A 16,925-nucleotide genomic window follows, 5' to 3' on the forward strand; every position below is an offset into this window, starting at 1 on the left:
AGATTCGGCGGCGGCGAGCTTTCTCGGCGGCGGCAAGGGGGGGAATTCGGCGGCGGCAGGGTTTTTCGGCGGCGGCAGGGGGGGATTCAGCGGCGGAATCGGCGGCAAGGTTTGCCTCGCGTACCACCGAGCCGTCTTCCGCGTACCACTGGTGGTACGCGTACCACCGGTTGAGAACCGCTGCTCTAGAGTCTACATTCATGGATAGGCTGGGACACTATAGCCACCAAATGACATTGACATAAATGGTGTTACTGTCCCCACTGTTACTATGGGGGGAACCTGCATACCCTCTTTTGCTTTAACTTATGAAACCATACTTTGATTTCAGAGGCCCAAGAAAAAAGGGTTAATTAAACTCTAAGCAGGTGTAGAAAGATTGTTGAATGTGCTTTTGGCAGATAAAAATCATGTTGGAGGTGTTTACAAACCTATTTGGATGTCGGTGTAATTAATGCTATCTCCATTACTGTTGCTTGCTGTGCTGTTCACAACTTTTATGAATCCAGAGATGAGCCATTTCCCTCTAAATGGACCTATAATAGTGAGGGGACACTAGATCAGTACGCTCAGCCAAAAAGTACAGCTACCTCGACCAGAGCTGATTGCATTTGGGCTGCAGAAGTAAGGGATACTTTGTGAGCTCACATGTGCTTGCATGGCCCAATGGAAGAAGGAGAACAGTACCTGTATGAATGTGCTTGTGGGGGAGGGGAACTGGCTCATTTTTAGTGGGGTGGACAGGGCTGGGCAGGGGGTGCTCTTGATTGCCATACAGTATAAGTCAGAATGACATGATGAAAAATAAGTTTGTTAGTTGCTTGTGCAAACCACAGATCACTAGGAACACCCCCACTGGTTCATACATTGCATCAGAGTCACCACCCCATCTAAAGTCTTCTGACCCTGGCCCAGCTGAACACTGGTGCAGAAGGAGCCTCCAGTGTTTGTGCTTTCTTAGTCACTTTACTAACAAGTCTTGAGAAGCAACCAACATGGCTGCGGAGTGGTGAGTGTGTCCCCAGGGCTTGGGATGCTCTAGCACCCTCTGGAATCCCATATCCCTGCCCCCACTGCATCTCGGGAGGCTGTGGGGAAATTTTGGGAGAGGCTCCCGCTCACTGCCCTGACAGCACATGCACATGCATCCCCAGGGAGGGCTAGGAGCCTACAAGCAAGAGCCAGAGAGCAAAGCGCCACCTTGTAGAGAGAGAGAATGGCAAAGCTCCCAGGTCAACATGGCTGGGGGGAATGATCTCCAATAGCCAGGAGCCACCTCCTACCTGGAAACTTTGCGCCCTGCTTCTGGCAAGCTCCATGCAGAAGCAAAAATGGGCAGGAGTCAGCTGCCACCACCACGGAAGGAACAGGAAGGGGGAGCAGGTTCAGCCATGTATTAATGGTGCTTCCGACCTGCTGTGCTGGCTACCTGCAGTGCTGCTACTCTGCTGCCAGGAACTGTGGGATACATCCAGAAGACTCCCGTGACCCGAGTCCAGCCAGGGCCACGTGTACACAGGAAAGCAATAGGGCTTGGACCCTAGATCCTGGCTTAACTCAAGCTTGGACCTTACAGCCCTGCAGGTCCTGGAACCCTGGGTCCGAGCCCTAGGTTAGCACAATTGCAGTGTGGATGCAACGGGGGAGTTGCCTTGGACCCAGACTCGAATCCGGGCTTACATTGCTGTGTAGACATACCTGTGTAAGATTACTCTGAGACAAATGCTTAGGTTCATAAGGTCTCTGTGACATCTAGCTTTCAACTGTCAGTTTATTGGCTCTGCTGTGCAGCAGTTCAGGAAAGCCTTGTTGCATGCTCAGTGGTGACATTTTTCCAAATACATTTCTCAAAGTATCTTCCTCTACCTTTTATTTTAAAGTCCATTTCCCCCTGCCCTCCTAAAAAATAGAAGTATAAGGAACAGTATTTCTTAAACATAATGGTCCTGCTTTTTTAAATGGTCCTATTTTTCTGGCACAAATAACTGCAGGCCCATTTCAATAGCCCTTTGATACCTAATGTCCATATAGTTGTTACATTCAACTATTTCTCGTGCAAAATTGTAAATACAAAAATCACAGTCCGATCCTATAAAAACAAAGAAACCAGTAAACAGGAAAAAAAAGACCTTCACATTCATCACAGCCAAAACGTAGCTTGAGTCCATTTAAGTTCATGTTAACCAGAGCTCACCGTCTTCTTTATAATGAAATGAGATCGATCTATTGTAAGCAAGTGTTCAGCACTTGGATATCAACTGCGGATCTAGCAGCTTGCATCAGGGGAAATTGACAGCAGTTTGGGGACTCTGGAAGGAGATTCCTAGTTGAAGTAGGAAACAGACTGGTGAGTGTCCACCAAAGACAGCCTATGGGAATTTGGTGGGCCTAAGGCTGCATTTGAGGAGAGCAAACTCCTAACAGTCACCCACAAAGTTCAGAGCCTTAATTTTCAAAACTTTGAGTGGGCTGGAATCAGACTTTCTCAGGCATCATGATCTGTCATGGCCACTGTGTTCTTCAGAACAATTGGACTGTCAGCAGGGAATGGAGCATCTACTCTGGAATTCCCTTCACAGGTGTTCAGTCTTTCCCCTATGCTCTTCCTACCCACTCTCTTCACCATAATCTTCCCAGAATAATTATAACATTTTAAAATTAATTAAATTTATTAAAATTATTTAAAATTAATTAATTAATTAAAATTAATTAAAATTATTTTTTTAAATCCAAAAAAATGTGCTCTGAGAGTAGGAGGAGGCCTGAAGATCTTGTAAGGCCAGTGTAATATTTGCAAGATACTCCGGTGCCAAGTTGATGAGCACATAATTAATACCTAGATAAGGCAGATAGGTTAGATAAAGGACCTGATCTTCTAATGAGAGTTTTTGTCTACTGCTCCACACACCTTGGGGTCAGGCTCAAAATTAGCAATTGCAGTAAAGAGAAGTTTTATTTGGGTTAGTAATGATCACTGTCATATCCTTTTTCAGATTCAGTCCTTTTTAACATCACTTAATGGAGAGGAGTTGGAAGCTGTGAAAAATGACTTAATTGCTATTAAAGAGATCTTCATTCCAAAGGAATCAAATAATAAAGAGGATCAAGAAAAAAAAGGTAATTAAAGAAATACTGGCATATCCCACGTGAGAGCTGTTAAATCTATATGTTTAATTAAAAAAATACTTCAACCCAAATGAGCATGTTAGTTTAGTTAACTGAGTGTTGACAGCAGACAATTTGGTGTGAATTTCTCTATGATACCCTAATATTCTTCAAAAGAAGCAAGTAAAATGAATACTAGGGAAGATTGGATTGTTAGATGCTTCATTTCAAACCCAGTTGATTGATGTTCTAGTTTATAGACTCTGCTTATAAAATTGTGCATGCACCATAGGCTGAAAGTTTAGGGGAGTTCAGCAATGATTTTGTACTGTAATGGCCTTATCCAGTACACACTGGGTGAGATCCTTACCAGTGCTCCAGCACCTTTACACTTGGTAAAAGGGCTGGAGTGGCATAAAAGGAGCCTAAAAGCCCCAGTTCCTGCTGGGAGAGGATTCCTCTCATACAGACACTATTGAAAAAAGCCATAAAGCTGCCCTCCACAGAGTCTCTATGCAAGGGGTGTGGGGGGTGTGCTGGGGACAGGGGGTGTGCTGGGGACAGGGGAGGAGGCAGCAAGGGTGTGTCAGAGGTGGGACTGCATTACACAGCCCTGTTGCGATTCCAGACCATGCTGTGGTCCAGAGGGCAGCCTAAGGAGGTTTCCATAATTTAGAGAGGCCCCCAGGGCTGTTTAAATTGTGCCAGAGGCCTCTGCAGCCCCTGAACCAGGGCAGAATAAGAAAGTTGCATAGGTAGCTTAAAGCCACCATAGTCCGCGCTCCTCCTGGGTTGTGCATTCTGAACTGAGCTCTTGAAATCAATGGAAATAGGCATTGGATCAGGTCCTTAAGCTCCATCCTCAATAACTTAAGACCCTTTTTTACACATGACGGTCTCCTCCTACGCTCACGGATGCAGGCCCGTACAACTCTACGTTTTGCAAAATACTGAATGATGTGTGACCAAGAATCTGAAAGTAATGATCTCTAAAATAAAACCATATATAAAAGAAGTGTCTAGAGATATTTCAGTGTTGACAGCACTGGGGTAGTAGCAACTACTATTCTGTTCTGTTCTATTCTACATATTGCCCTCATCACTGGTCTCCAAGCACCTTCCAGTAGTTTATTAAGCAATTAAGCATCTGTCACATGTGATTTGTCTTTTCATTCTCTGCCCAAGGGGAAAACTGTGTGTGCAATGGAGTATTTCAGTTTGGTAGGGTGTTGGGTTTTTTTTAATGTAAACACTGCTTTGAGTTTATATTAGAAATGGCAGGTCCAAGAAATGGGGCTTGCACTTGGAGTGGAAAGTGGTGAGGTCTGTGATGGTCCTTAGTGTCTGGGGGAGTTCATTCCACAGTCTCAGACCAGCCCTCAAGAAAGCTCTGTCTCCAGCACAGGTGACTTTACCCGTAAAGTGGAAAGTTCTGTTGTGGCTGAGGAGGGAAGTTGTCAACCAACATCTTCATCCTCAAGTTCTAAGCAATCTTTTCGATATTCCAAGACCAATCCATAGAGTTCCTTGAAAATAAAGACTGAGGGTATGTCTACACTGATGGCAGCAATGTCACTGCTGTCAGATCGACCTTTCTGGATTGATTGAGCAGTCAGTGAAGACCCGCTCAATCAATCCAGAAGTCACACTGTAAAACCACCTCCTCAAGTGACGTAGCACTGCGTTGACGGGAACATGGTTCCCGTCGGCACGGTGCAGTGAAGACACCATGCAGAAGGGAAGCACAGCAGTCGACAGGAGTTATGCAAGCTTCTCTGCGTAGCTTGCGTAACTCCCGTCGACTGCCGCCGAATCTCCAGCTATGTGTAGACCAGGGCTGAAGCGAAAAGCATTGCAGATTTTGCTCTGCAAAAGCAAATTATTTAGAAAGCCAAAATACATCCTCCCTTTTGTGACAGAGGAGATAATAACCACAGACACATTCAGTGCAGCTTGAAACGAGAGAATGGTCTTCAGAAAGTGCAACAATTATTTCAGGCTTCAATAAGATCAACTGCTGTTCAAGGTGACTCATTTCCTTTAACCACAATAAGCACACATTTGGTGACATTCACCGCTGCACAGAAGACCAAGGCAATTTCTATGCACCACTTAAGCCCCATGGTCCATTATTCCATATACACATGTACATAGCTCTCCATACAGATGAAAGGCAATATAATACAGTACATTGTACAGCCCTTTAGTAGTGGAAAGGATTTGTCCTCTCCTTCTGCACAGTGGTGAATATCACCCCATACTGCATAAGCAGAAATCCCTCAAGGAGACTTTCATATCTTGAGGCCATCATAATGATGTTTACAGATATTTACAGACAATTAAGGGATGATGTCAACTTGCATTTTTATTGACTAATGTCAAATACTTTTACTTTCTGATTGTGTACCCTTTAGATGGTATATCCAATTTTATTTTAATACAAGAGACTGAAGGAGACCATAAAACCGTTAAAATGTTTAAATGTTTAACATCTGGCCTTAGACAGAGTTACTAAAGTACATGGAGAGAGAAATCTGACCTTTGAGAAAAGGAGAGGAGACCCATTTTCTTTTCAGATATTTCTAACATGCTTACAGGCAGCTGTGTTGAATCTCTTGGGGACAAAGTTGCCAGCAATTTGGTTTATACATCCCAGTGTTTTGCTGCTCAGCTAGAAAACTTTCATGTAGCTGTGCTAGATTTTTAGCTACGACTTAGTCTCCTGAGGGCTGAAATACTTTAGTCTAACCCTAGTTATTGGGTTCATTATAGGGGTAACTAAATTAAATTAATGGCTTGTGATATACTAGATATCAGACTAATGATGCCTTCTGGCCTTAAACGCTGTGAAACGATGAATAAGATAAATCCTTATGGGAAAGTTCTATATAATTGAAGAGGGATGAAATCAATAGAGTTCTGTAGAAATTACTCTAAAACTTACTAGAAATTCGGAGAGCATGAAATGTAATCCTTTTTATGGGCCTGCTCCAAAGCCCATTGAGCTGAAAGTGGTGCCTAAGAGAGTCCTACTTTTCTCAGACAAGATAAAATGTGGGATCTTCAGGAAGGGTATAAAAACCAGGAGAGTGGGGGAAGGGGTGAGACCCTCATGACCCTCGAGAGGCCCTGTGAGACAAGAACACCAGGCCTTCCCCTGAATTTAACATATGCATTCCTAAGTGTCTCTATTGAGTGCAGCCAATGCATAAAGCCCCATAAAACTTAAAGAATTCAGTTAATAAATCCATAAAGTGCAATAATCTGTCATTTTAAAATAAATATATTTGCTGTCTTTACATTTAGTTCTGCTAATGATGTAAATGTTTGTTCCTGCTAATAGAGTACAGTTTTATTAACTTTCGCAGGTTTCTAATTCAGCCAGCCTTCTTTGCCAATGTCTATATAATTTAATCTAGGTTTCTATTCTCTGTTTTTTGTGGTTGATGTTTTTGTTCTTATTTCCAAACCAAATGTAGTTTCCTAGGTTTCACTGATGTGTCTTTCCAAAAGCAGATTCTTGGTCTTTTTTCATTTTTATTTGAATTATTTACCTAAAATAATTTGTGTAGGGCCCTTCGGCATATTGCCATGACATAGTCCTTACCTACACGGGGGGAAATGAGGTTAATTAACATATTTTTCAACACCACTGAGCACCTCATATGAACAAAGACAGTGTTGTTTAACTATGTGGTAGATGGTCATGGTCAAACCCAGGGCATGTCTTCACTGCAAATAAGAGGTGTGTTCTTAACTTGAGTTAGATAATTCAGGTTAAAATCCTAGAAAAGACAAGGCAGTTGTAGTTTTATCACTAGTTAGAAAGTAGAGTTAAACCCCATACTCCCATATAGCCTTTAACTCAGCCACTAACTTGTATTAAAACTACAACTGCCTTGTCTTCAGTGGGATTTTAATTCAAGTTAACTAGTTAGAACCTTTTTATTCCAGTGAAGACATGCCCCTAGAGAAGACAGTAACCAATTAACATGTTTTTGAACATGCTAAACCCTGTCTAGGTGCTCAGCAGTACCTAAAAACATGTTAACTAACATGTTAGCTAACTGTCTTGCTAAAGACATCTTGTTTTCCCATTGTAGACAAGGTCACAGTATTTCACAGAGCTACAGTATTGTTTGTGTGTGCTCTACATATACAAAAGATAAGAGATTTAGCTGGAGGAAAAACACTTCCCTACCTTCAAATAAACTGATTGGAGGGTTTGTTTATTTGTCCATCCTGGACCACTTCTCGCCCTTTGCTGCTGCTCTAAGCTGAGGTAATCTCTGCGGGTCCTGCACAAGGAGGAAGATGTGGGGAAGCTCATTTGCATACACCTCATTCTTGCCAACTTTGGGATTGGGCTTGTAGCCCATTTCCATGCCTTCTTTAGGATCTTTCAGACCAGTACAATCAGCATCCACAGGAATAAGGGGAAAGGGCACTTCTTGCTTCCAAACGGCCAAGATTTGGTCCTAAAATAGCGTTACAAATTGTATATTCTAGCTAATGTTTCATCTGTCATTGATTGTGCAGATAATTTCAGTGATATCTTCTTAATGTGTTTTTGCAGTAGTTTTCTATTTCCTTTCAAATTGTGGTAATATTCATGCCGAACAAAAAGATGAGGATACCTGAAAAGTGACTGTACTTAATTATTACCAGTGACTACACATGTCACTACTTGACATTAAGAGACAAGGTAACTGAATTGTGTGTCAAATTTTATATGTCACAGGTTATCAGAAATTCTGGTACTTGTGCAATGTGGCAGTGAACTAGTTTTAGCAGGCTGCAAATAATGAGAGAGTTCAGCATAGACTTTTAAAAATAAATGAAGTGAACACAGTGTTTGTAAAAGATGTTTAATTAATAACCCTGAAGACATGGAAACTTGCTCAACACTGTCGTAAGATTGGCCATATTGGGTCAGATTAACAACTTATCCAGTCCAGCATCCTGTCTTCCGTTCTTTCCCTCTGAAGCATCTGGCACTGTCAGAAGAGGGGAATTTTGAGTGATCCATCTCCTGTCTTCCAGTCCCAGCTTCTGGCAGTTGAAGGATTAGAGACACGCAGAGCATGGGGTTGCATCCCTGACCATCTTGGTTAGTAGTCATTTATGGACCTATTCTCCATGAACTTATCAAATTCTTTTTTGAACCCAGTTGTATTTCTGGCCTTCACAACATCCCCTGACAACGACTTCCACAGGTTGAATGTATGTTGTGTGAAGAAGTACTTCCCTGTGTTTGTTTTAAACCTGCTGCCTATTAATTTTGTCAAGTGACCCTAATTCTTGTGTTTTGTGAAGGGGTAAATAACACTTTCCTATTCACTTTCTCCAGATCATTCATGATTGTATTATCATATCCCCAGTCATATCCCCTTCTTAGTCATCTCTTTCCTAAACTGAATATTCGCAGTCTTTTTAATCTTTCTTCTTATGGAAGTTGTTCCATACCGCTAATCATTTTTGTTGCCCTTCTCTGTACCTTTTCTAATTCTAATATATCTTTTTTGAGATGAGGCAACCAGAACTGCATGCAGTATTCAAGGTGTGGGCATACTAGCATACTATGGATTTAGATAGGGCTTTATGATATTTTCTGATTTATTGTCTATCCTTTTCCTAATGGTTCTTAACATTCTGTTAGCTCTTCTGATTGCTGCTGCACATTGAGCAGATGTTTTCAGGGAATTATCCATGATGACTCCAAGATTTCTTTCTTGAGTGGTAACAGCTAATTTTTACCCCATCATTTTGTACGTTTAGTTGGGATTTTTCCCCCAATGTGCATTACTTTGCATTTATCAACACTTAATTTCATCTGCCATTTTATTGCCCAGTCAACCAGTTTTGTGAGATCCCTTTGCAGTCAGTTTTGGACTTAACTTTTTTGAATAATTTTGTATCATCTGCATATTTTGCCACCTCACTGTTCACTCCTTTTCCAGATCACTAATGAATATATTGAACAGCACAGGTCCCAGTACAGCTCCTTGGGGGACCCTGCCATTTACCTGACAATTGAAATTGAAAACTGACAATTTATTACTATGCTTTGTTTCCTAGCTTTTAACTAATTACTAATCCATGAGAGGACCTTCCCTCTTATCCCATGACTGCTTAGTATGCTTAACAGCCTTTGGTGAGGGGGGCCTTGTCAAAGATTTTGTAAAAGTCCAAGTACAATATATTGACTGGATCACATTTGTCCACATGCTTGTTGACACTCTTAAAGAATGTTAATAGATTGGTGAGACATGATTTCCCTTTACAAAAGCTGTGTTGACTCCTCCCCATCATACTGTTTTTATCTATGTGTCTTGAAAATTCTGTTCTTTACTGTAGTTTCAATCAATTTGCTTGATACTGAAGTTAGACTTATTAGCCTGTAATTGCCAGGATTATTGTTTTAACCTTTTATAAAATCAACGTTACATTAGCTGTCCTCCTCTTATTTGATACAGAGGCTGATTTAAGCGATAGGTTACATACCACAGATAGTTTGCAATTTCATATTGGAGTTCCTTTAGAATTCTTGGGAGAATACTGTTTTATCCTGGTGCCTTATTACTGTTTAATTTATCAATTTGTTCTAAAGCCTCCTCTACTGACACCTCAATCTGGGACAGTGCCTCAGATTTGACACCTTAAAAGCATGACTCGGGTGTGGGGATGTCCTCCACATTCTCTGCAATGAACATCGATGCAAAAATTTATTTAGCTTCTCCATGTCAGCCTTGTCTTCCTTGAGTGCTCTTTTAGCAACTCAATCACTTAGTAGCACAACTGATTGTTTGACAGGTTTCCTGCTTCTGATGTACTAAAAAAAACATTTTGCTGTTAGTTTTTCTGTCTTTAGCTAGTTGTTCCTCAAGTTCTTTCTTGGCCTGCCTAATTATACTTTTACACTTGACTTGCCAGAGTTTATGCTTCTTTCTATTTTCCTCACTAGGATTTGATTTGCAATTTTTAAAGGATGCTTTTTCACCTCTAATTGTCTCTTTTACTCTGCTGTTTAGCCATAGGGGCAATTTTTTGGCTCTCTTAATTGGATTTGTATTTTTTTTTTTTTTTTTTTTGGCATATATATTTTGTTTGAGCCTAAACTAATCTCAACGTTGACCTGGTCGGACCACCTCTAAGCGTGACAGGATAGTTCAATCTGCAGGCCAGGTCAGTTAAAGAGCTGGTGTTATCAATTATTCATATTTACTTATATGGCACAAGAGATGTGTGTGGTTCTTTACATGTAGAGTTGGATCCCTGCCTCAAAGAGATTATAACAGTGGTTCCCAACCCATGGCCTGCGGGGTCTTTCAAAGTGGCCTGCCACTCCACTCCCGCTGGCTGCAGAAGGGAGCCGCTGCCTAAGGACCAGGCAGAGCACATTGCCACGGGGCTACAAGATCAGTGCAGGCTCCTTGCTGCAGCCAAGGGGATGGGAGATCAGTGCTCCTCTCTCCCTGGCTGTAGCAGGGAGCTCGGTAAAGTGGTCCACCTGGCTCCATAGGCACTGGGGTCCCTGCTGGAGCCAGAGGGAGGGGAGCACTGATCTCCCATCCCCTTGGCTGCAGGAGGGAGCCACTGCCTAGGGACCCAGGTGGAGTGCACGGGGCTACAGGACACGTGCAGTTACCCTGCTGCAGCCAGAGGGACAGGACATCAGCAAGGAGACAGCCTCCTTGCTGAACTCCTTCCGTCTGGCTGCAGTGGGGTGAGGGGCTGCTGGCGGAGACTGGTGGCTCTTCAAGGTTGTAAAAATCAAATCTGTGGCCCTCAAGCCAAAAAGATTGGGAACCACTGGATTATGATGTGAGGGCCAGATTCTGCCATCTTTACTCATGCTAAGTAGTACCTTATTTTGTAAATCATCCCATCAAAATCCATCAAACTAATTGCTGAGTACGGTATGTTACTTCTCAATGCGGGCTAGGGGGGAAATCACCCTGTGCAGGGGGTTAGCACAATACTGCTTAAGTCCCATTAAATTCGATTTTGAGGATTTAGGGTAAGGATGGAAAAATATAACCCTAGATAGTAAATGAACCGACAGAAGTGGAGACAAAACATCTCTTGATGTGCTTTTCTAGCTTGGTCAGGCTTTGTTGGGGGCCTTATCTGGGGCATGGTCACAGCAAGAGAGCTGTTTCTAACAGAGCTGTGTTTAGGCATATTTCTCCAGAAAGGTGCTAATAGGGATTCCAAACACACTGTAGGTAGGTGTAACTGAACAGAACCAAACTAAGATAATTTAGGAGATTAGATAGATAAAATGGCAGGATTGCATGGCAGAAATTGTCCTCTTGGAATGCATTATCTGTGAAGCCAAAGATAAACTAAAAGATAGTAAAAATTATGCATCTTGGGAAACCTCACAGAAACAACAGAATAGGCCCTGGGGAGATGACAGTGCAGTGTGAGCTGTCACAGGCAGACAAAGTAATCTGTAGATGGAGTTGAAGCACAGGGGATCTATAGCAAACATGCTATAATGAGAGAAAGTTCTGCCCTTTTAGACTAAACCATATAAAGGGAATGACCCTCTTTAGCTGTAGTCCCAGAGAGTGAAAAGAATTATTCTGGGGAAGTTCTGTGACCTGAGTTATACAGGAGATCAGACTAGATGATCACAATGATCCCTCCTGTCCTTGGAATCTATGAATAAGCAGGAAACGCTCTTTACAATATGTTCTCTGGTTATATCCAGCTCTCTTATAATGTATATTCTCTCATATCTGTTGGGGGTTGCATGTGTTCTGTTGACCCACTGCAATTCTGGGGAGTTAAGCCACGACCTGTAACTTATACAGAATCATAGAAATGAAGGGGTGAAAGGGACTTCAAGAGGTCATCTAATCCATCCTCCCATGCTGAGGCAGGACCACGTATACCTAGATCATCCCTTACATGTGTTTGTCTAACCTGTTCTTTAAAATATACGTGTAGTTCTTGCCTCTGCCTTCTCCCTTTTTTCCTTTGTGCATGTCTCCATTCTTTATTCCATCATTTTGTTGGCCTAACCAATGAAGGTTCTATAGTGCTTGAAGTGTGTGGGCATATGATCTTTCTGAATTGATTTTGGTTGCTACGATAACAAAACTGTCACAGAAATCATCTTATTTCCTTTTGCAGCAGACATGGGAGAAGAGTTTGTTAGCATGCTTACTGAGTTGCTGTTTGAATTGCACGTTGCTGCCACTCCTGACAAACTTAATAAGGTTGGTGCAAGTTACAGAACCTGTCTCCACTCCCTGGTATAATGAAGAACTAGTGGGCACTGCTCTAAAATTTGATGTAGAGCAGTGTCTAGGGTGGCGGATCAGAAAGCAAAGGGTGGATGGAACAGAGATGTTAAGTAGACGGAGCAGAAGAGATTAGGTGAGTCAGACCAGAACCGGGGGGGAGGGAGGGGCGGGCTAGCTAGCTAGCTGGCTGCTCTCTCACTGACAAGTAGAACAATGGGCCACACTAAGAAATCTCAAAGTGGGGAAAGCTTTAGTAGATGAATAGGGATTTTCACATCTGGGGATTTGGTTTGGCCTATTATGATCTGTCTATATAGCCTGCAGCAAGTCGACAGGGGGCTGGGCTAGCACTCTAAAAAACGCTGTGTAGACAGCACTTTGAAGTTGCAGCTACCTCGCTGTTTTGAAAGCACTAGTGCAAGTCCCACGAGCCTGAGTCTGTCGATCCAGGTTGCAAGGCTTACTCCCATGGCCTTTGTAGATGTAGCTATAGGGTACTTCTACACCACACTTAAAAACCTATGGCTGGCCCATTCCAGCTGACTTGGGGTGAGGCTAAGGCACTGCTTAATTCCAGTGTAGACGTTCAGACTTGGGCTGCAGCCTGAGCTCTGGGACCTTCCCACCTCGCAAGGTCCTAGAGCCCTGGCTCCAACCCAAGCCTAAACATCTACACTGCAATTAAACAGCTCTTTAACCCATGCCTGAGTCAGCTGGCATGGGCCAGCCATGGGTTTTTAGCTGTGGTGTAGATATACCTTTACTGGCCAGTGACAAAGTTCTGCTTCAGAACTAAATTTAGCATTGGTCATGTTCATTTTTCTGGGGGAAATACTTCAAACATTCTAAACTTGAAACAAAATGTTGTCACTTCTAATTAGACTTGGGTTTAAAAAAATAAGTGATAAATCCCACACTAGTTGGCTGGAAAGACATCACTGATGCTGTTTCCACTTTGATCCAGTTACCTGCTTGGTACAAAGCAGTTCAAAATCCAATTGTTTTCTTTCTAATTTCCTTTCTTAATTTTGGATTTACTTTAGTTTATTCAGAGAATTTGCTTATTTTTTTCCTTTCTTGATAAAAAATCTGCTTCACTTTTCCACTCAGATCTTAGATTTCTTTTTGGTTTTATTCCTTTGATACATCCTGCATAAAGCTGATGTTTCGGTTGTCTTAATGACAACTCTTCATGCAGATTAAGGGCAGTATAATATAGTTCCATATATGGCGCTAGGTGAGCAATGCTTCAGGAGATAGAAAGATTTTCTGTCTATATGCAGTGATTTTTTACTTGAAACATACACTTCTTTAAACACCATCCACATGCCTGATGTAAATAAGAAGTTTGAGTGGAACAATAAAACTAAGTAAAGAAATGTATTGTTAACATGTGTCTCGGCAACATTATTTGATCTTCCACAGTTGAACAATAAGGGGTTTCTTTTGTGGGGGTTGTTTGGCAGGCTAGGAAAAAAGCTCATGACTGGCTGGAAGAAACCAACTTCTCCACATCACTAGACTTGGAAGAGAAGCCAGAGGAAAAAATTAACAAAGAGGATGAACAAAAGACTGAACAAGGAGGAGGAAGAGATGATGATGGTGATGATGATAAAACAGAAGTGAAGAAAAACAAATCTGTGGAGGTAAAGTAGTCCTTGAAGGAGAAGTTTCATAAACAAAGTCAATCTCTATTTAGAGAATCCAGCCAAAACCTGCATTGCTGCTTCATCCTTATGTGTTGTGTTGTGCTGGGTTTTTTTTTAATAACTCCAGAGGGAGAAGTTATTTATCTTTATAAAAAAAAAAAGAGAGAGAGATGGTAATCATTAGCTATCAGCCTATTTCTGCAACCTTACTTATATAAGTAATTTTCACTGTTAGATTATTCCAATGAATAAATATCAACAGGATCAGGCCCTCTGCCAATTAAATTTTTTTTTAAATTAAAGCCCCAAATATACCTTTTACACAAAAGATTCAATTCAAGGAGATGGGAAAATCCTCTGGTGTTTTTTCTATAGTGATGTCCCATATTTAAACTCATGTCTCAACATTTGGCAGTGGCTCTTTCTATAGATGCCAGTAAATAAAAAAAAAAGATCAACTTATATTTAAACTCATGGATATTTAAAATCACAGATGGACAAAGTAGCAATATTATTTACTAATCAAACCAAAAGGTTAAGACTTTTTTTTTTTTTTTTTTTTTTTACAAAAGGTCTTCCTTATGGCTAAATATATCCACTGGTGCTATTGCCTTCTGTTGATATAGTTAACTGTGGTTGAATTTCTGAATTTAAGTTATGACAGTGTTCAGTTGTGTTGTTTTTTTTACTGATCTCTAATAAAAAATCCATTATGTTTCCTTTTAAAAAAATTCAAAGACTTTAAAATGTAGCAAACAGAGTTGTGCTATGTATATTGTAGATTATGATGTTATTGCAGATTTTCAGATACTGCCAAACTTCTGAGAGTTGCGATTAGAAAGAATTTTATGTATAGTCATTTTGTTGCTAGTAAATGAATTCTTTATCTGGAGTATAATTCATTTTCACTATGGAAATGTGCTTTGGGAATGGCCTGATCCTCTCAACTCCCAGTAATAAGTCAATGTAAATTCCATGAGAGTTAAGGGCTCGATTTCAGCATCTTATCAGGACCAGAACCAAAAACTTCACCATAGGAATTCCTAAGGCTCGACCCTGCTCCCATTGAAACGAATGGCAGTTTTGCTTTTTCCCTTCTTGGAGATGTGCAAGCATGAGCTCCTTACATTACCATCTGTAGATTACTCCTTTTCCTCAAGGATGGGTAACAGCTGATACTCCTTGGCTGTGTATGCAGGGATATCTCCCAATTTGCACTCTATCCTATGTTACAAAGCCTCTTTTTTTTAAGTCTATAAAAATTATGATGTTACTGTTTCTTTCTTGTTTCATTTAAGGAAGTCTACATGCTGTCTATTGAAAGCCTTGCTGAGGTAACAGCTCGTTGTATCGAACAGCTTCATAAAGTAGCAGAGTTAATTCTTCATGGGCAAGAAGTGGAAAAGACCGCCCAAGACCAAGCAAAAGTTATGACAAAGTGAATATATTTTTTATTTCTTATTTTTGTCATCACTATGAGCTTGCTTAACACTTGTACAGTTTTATTGACCCTAGAGTTTTTGCAGACACCATTACACACTATGGATCAACAAACAAGACTGATTTTAGAGCTCCTGCCACTTGATTTTCAAAAGCATTCAAATCACATGCTGCCTGTGATTTGTTGACATGCACATCATATACATTTTACGAAAACACAACAGATGCATGAGTTGATGACATTTTGTTGCTATATTAGTGATAAAATGTGCACATCCATTTTAGATGCACTTTTCACCAGCACTACCAAAGATAGTACACCAACATGCACGTAATTTGTTTTTGCAGTCCATAATAGAGTCTCATCCTTTGTACTCTCCAAAAAGATACAAAAATCTATCTGTATTTCTAAGTAATTATGCCATGTTCATCACCAACTCTTTGCCAACACACAGGTGTGGGCACTTAACTTCAAGAATCCCAGCCTCAAAACTGGGACCTAAGGAGCAAATCCAAAGCCCACTGAAGGCAGTACAAAAACTCCCTAAGCACGTGACCCCACAAGGTGGTGAGCATTCTGGTCCTGATCTAGCAAAGGACTTAAACACATGCTTAATTTTAAGCATGTGAATAATCCCATTAAAGTCAGTGGGGGTACTTTTATTTAAAATTCAATACATGCTTCAATTGTCTGCTGGATTAGAGCCAGAATGTTCTGCCCCTTCCAGGAGTGAGCCCCAGATGAGCTAGGGTTACACAGCAAATCAGTGACAGAGCTGGAAATAGAACCAGATCTCCTTATTCACAAGCCCGTGTTTTAACCACTAGACAATGCTTCTTCTATTAATACACTCCACTGCTTTGGAGGGGAAATAACACCTCATTACAGTCATTCTAGCTGGGGGCAGGAGTATTTATTTCCACTGGTATTTTTAGTCATTGGGTTGGTATAGCCTTATGTAAAGCAATAATTAGGCTAAATGGTCTAGGGTTTGAAAAAACCACACATGTGCACACACTCACACACCAACCCTGCCTTATCAAAACAGATCAATGTTTGATCTAGTCTGGTATCCTGTCTCCAGCTGTAGCCAGCGATGGATTTTTCAAAGGAAAAGTATAAAGCCTCTATCATGCTTTTACTTAGCAGTTGAGCAAAATCCCCCAAGGACACTTTGAGATAAAATTTAATTGACTAGAAACAGGATTGTCTGTAGAAATTTCTGACTTCTAAGATGTCTATTTTTTGACTTCTGAGATGAAACAGGAGTATATTTTTAACATTTGTCTCTTTTTTTTTTTTTTTTTAAACCAGCTTAACAAGTGCCATGTGCAATGAAGTGTTGTCTTTATCTAAGAAGTTTTCTGATTCTTTAACTGCAGCCGGGGTAAGATGAGAGCATTTCCTTTTTATTGTTTGTTTGTTTGTATAAACACAAACACATTTCTTTAAGAGAAAACTTTTATCCCCTGT

General features: G+C 41.0%; 1 protein-coding gene across 4 annotated transcripts in view; it reads left to right on the top strand.

The window, feature by feature from the left end:
* FAM114A1 (family with sequence similarity 114 member A1) overlaps positions 1–16,925 on the top strand; it is a 50,057-nt gene that overhangs the window by 15,969 nt on the left and 17,163 nt on the right. For 2 of the 4 annotated variants that reach the window (XM_067551557.1, XM_067551559.1), the window contains exons 8-12: positions 2,994–3,117; positions 12,250–12,335; positions 13,829–14,008; positions 15,310–15,449; positions 16,767–16,839. In XM_067551557.1, coding sequence (XP_067407658.1) covers positions 2,994–3,117; positions 12,250–12,335; positions 13,829–14,008; positions 15,310–15,449; positions 16,767–16,839 — 603 coding nt within the window. The remainder of the gene's footprint in view (positions 1–2,993; positions 3,118–12,249; positions 12,336–13,828; positions 14,009–15,309; positions 15,450–16,766; positions 16,840–16,925) is intronic. The other 2 variants (XM_067551558.1, XM_067551560.1) reach the window with 1 other exon arrangement.

This window comes from Emydura macquarii, unplaced genomic scaffold, assembly GCF_026122565.2.
Source record: "Emydura macquarii macquarii isolate MOO-44397 ecotype Brisbane River unplaced genomic scaffold, CSIRO-AGI_Emac_v2 contig_1353, whole genome shotgun sequence".
In the NCBI taxonomy this organism is placed as follows: Eukaryota; Metazoa; Chordata; order Testudines; family Chelidae; genus Emydura; species Emydura macquarii.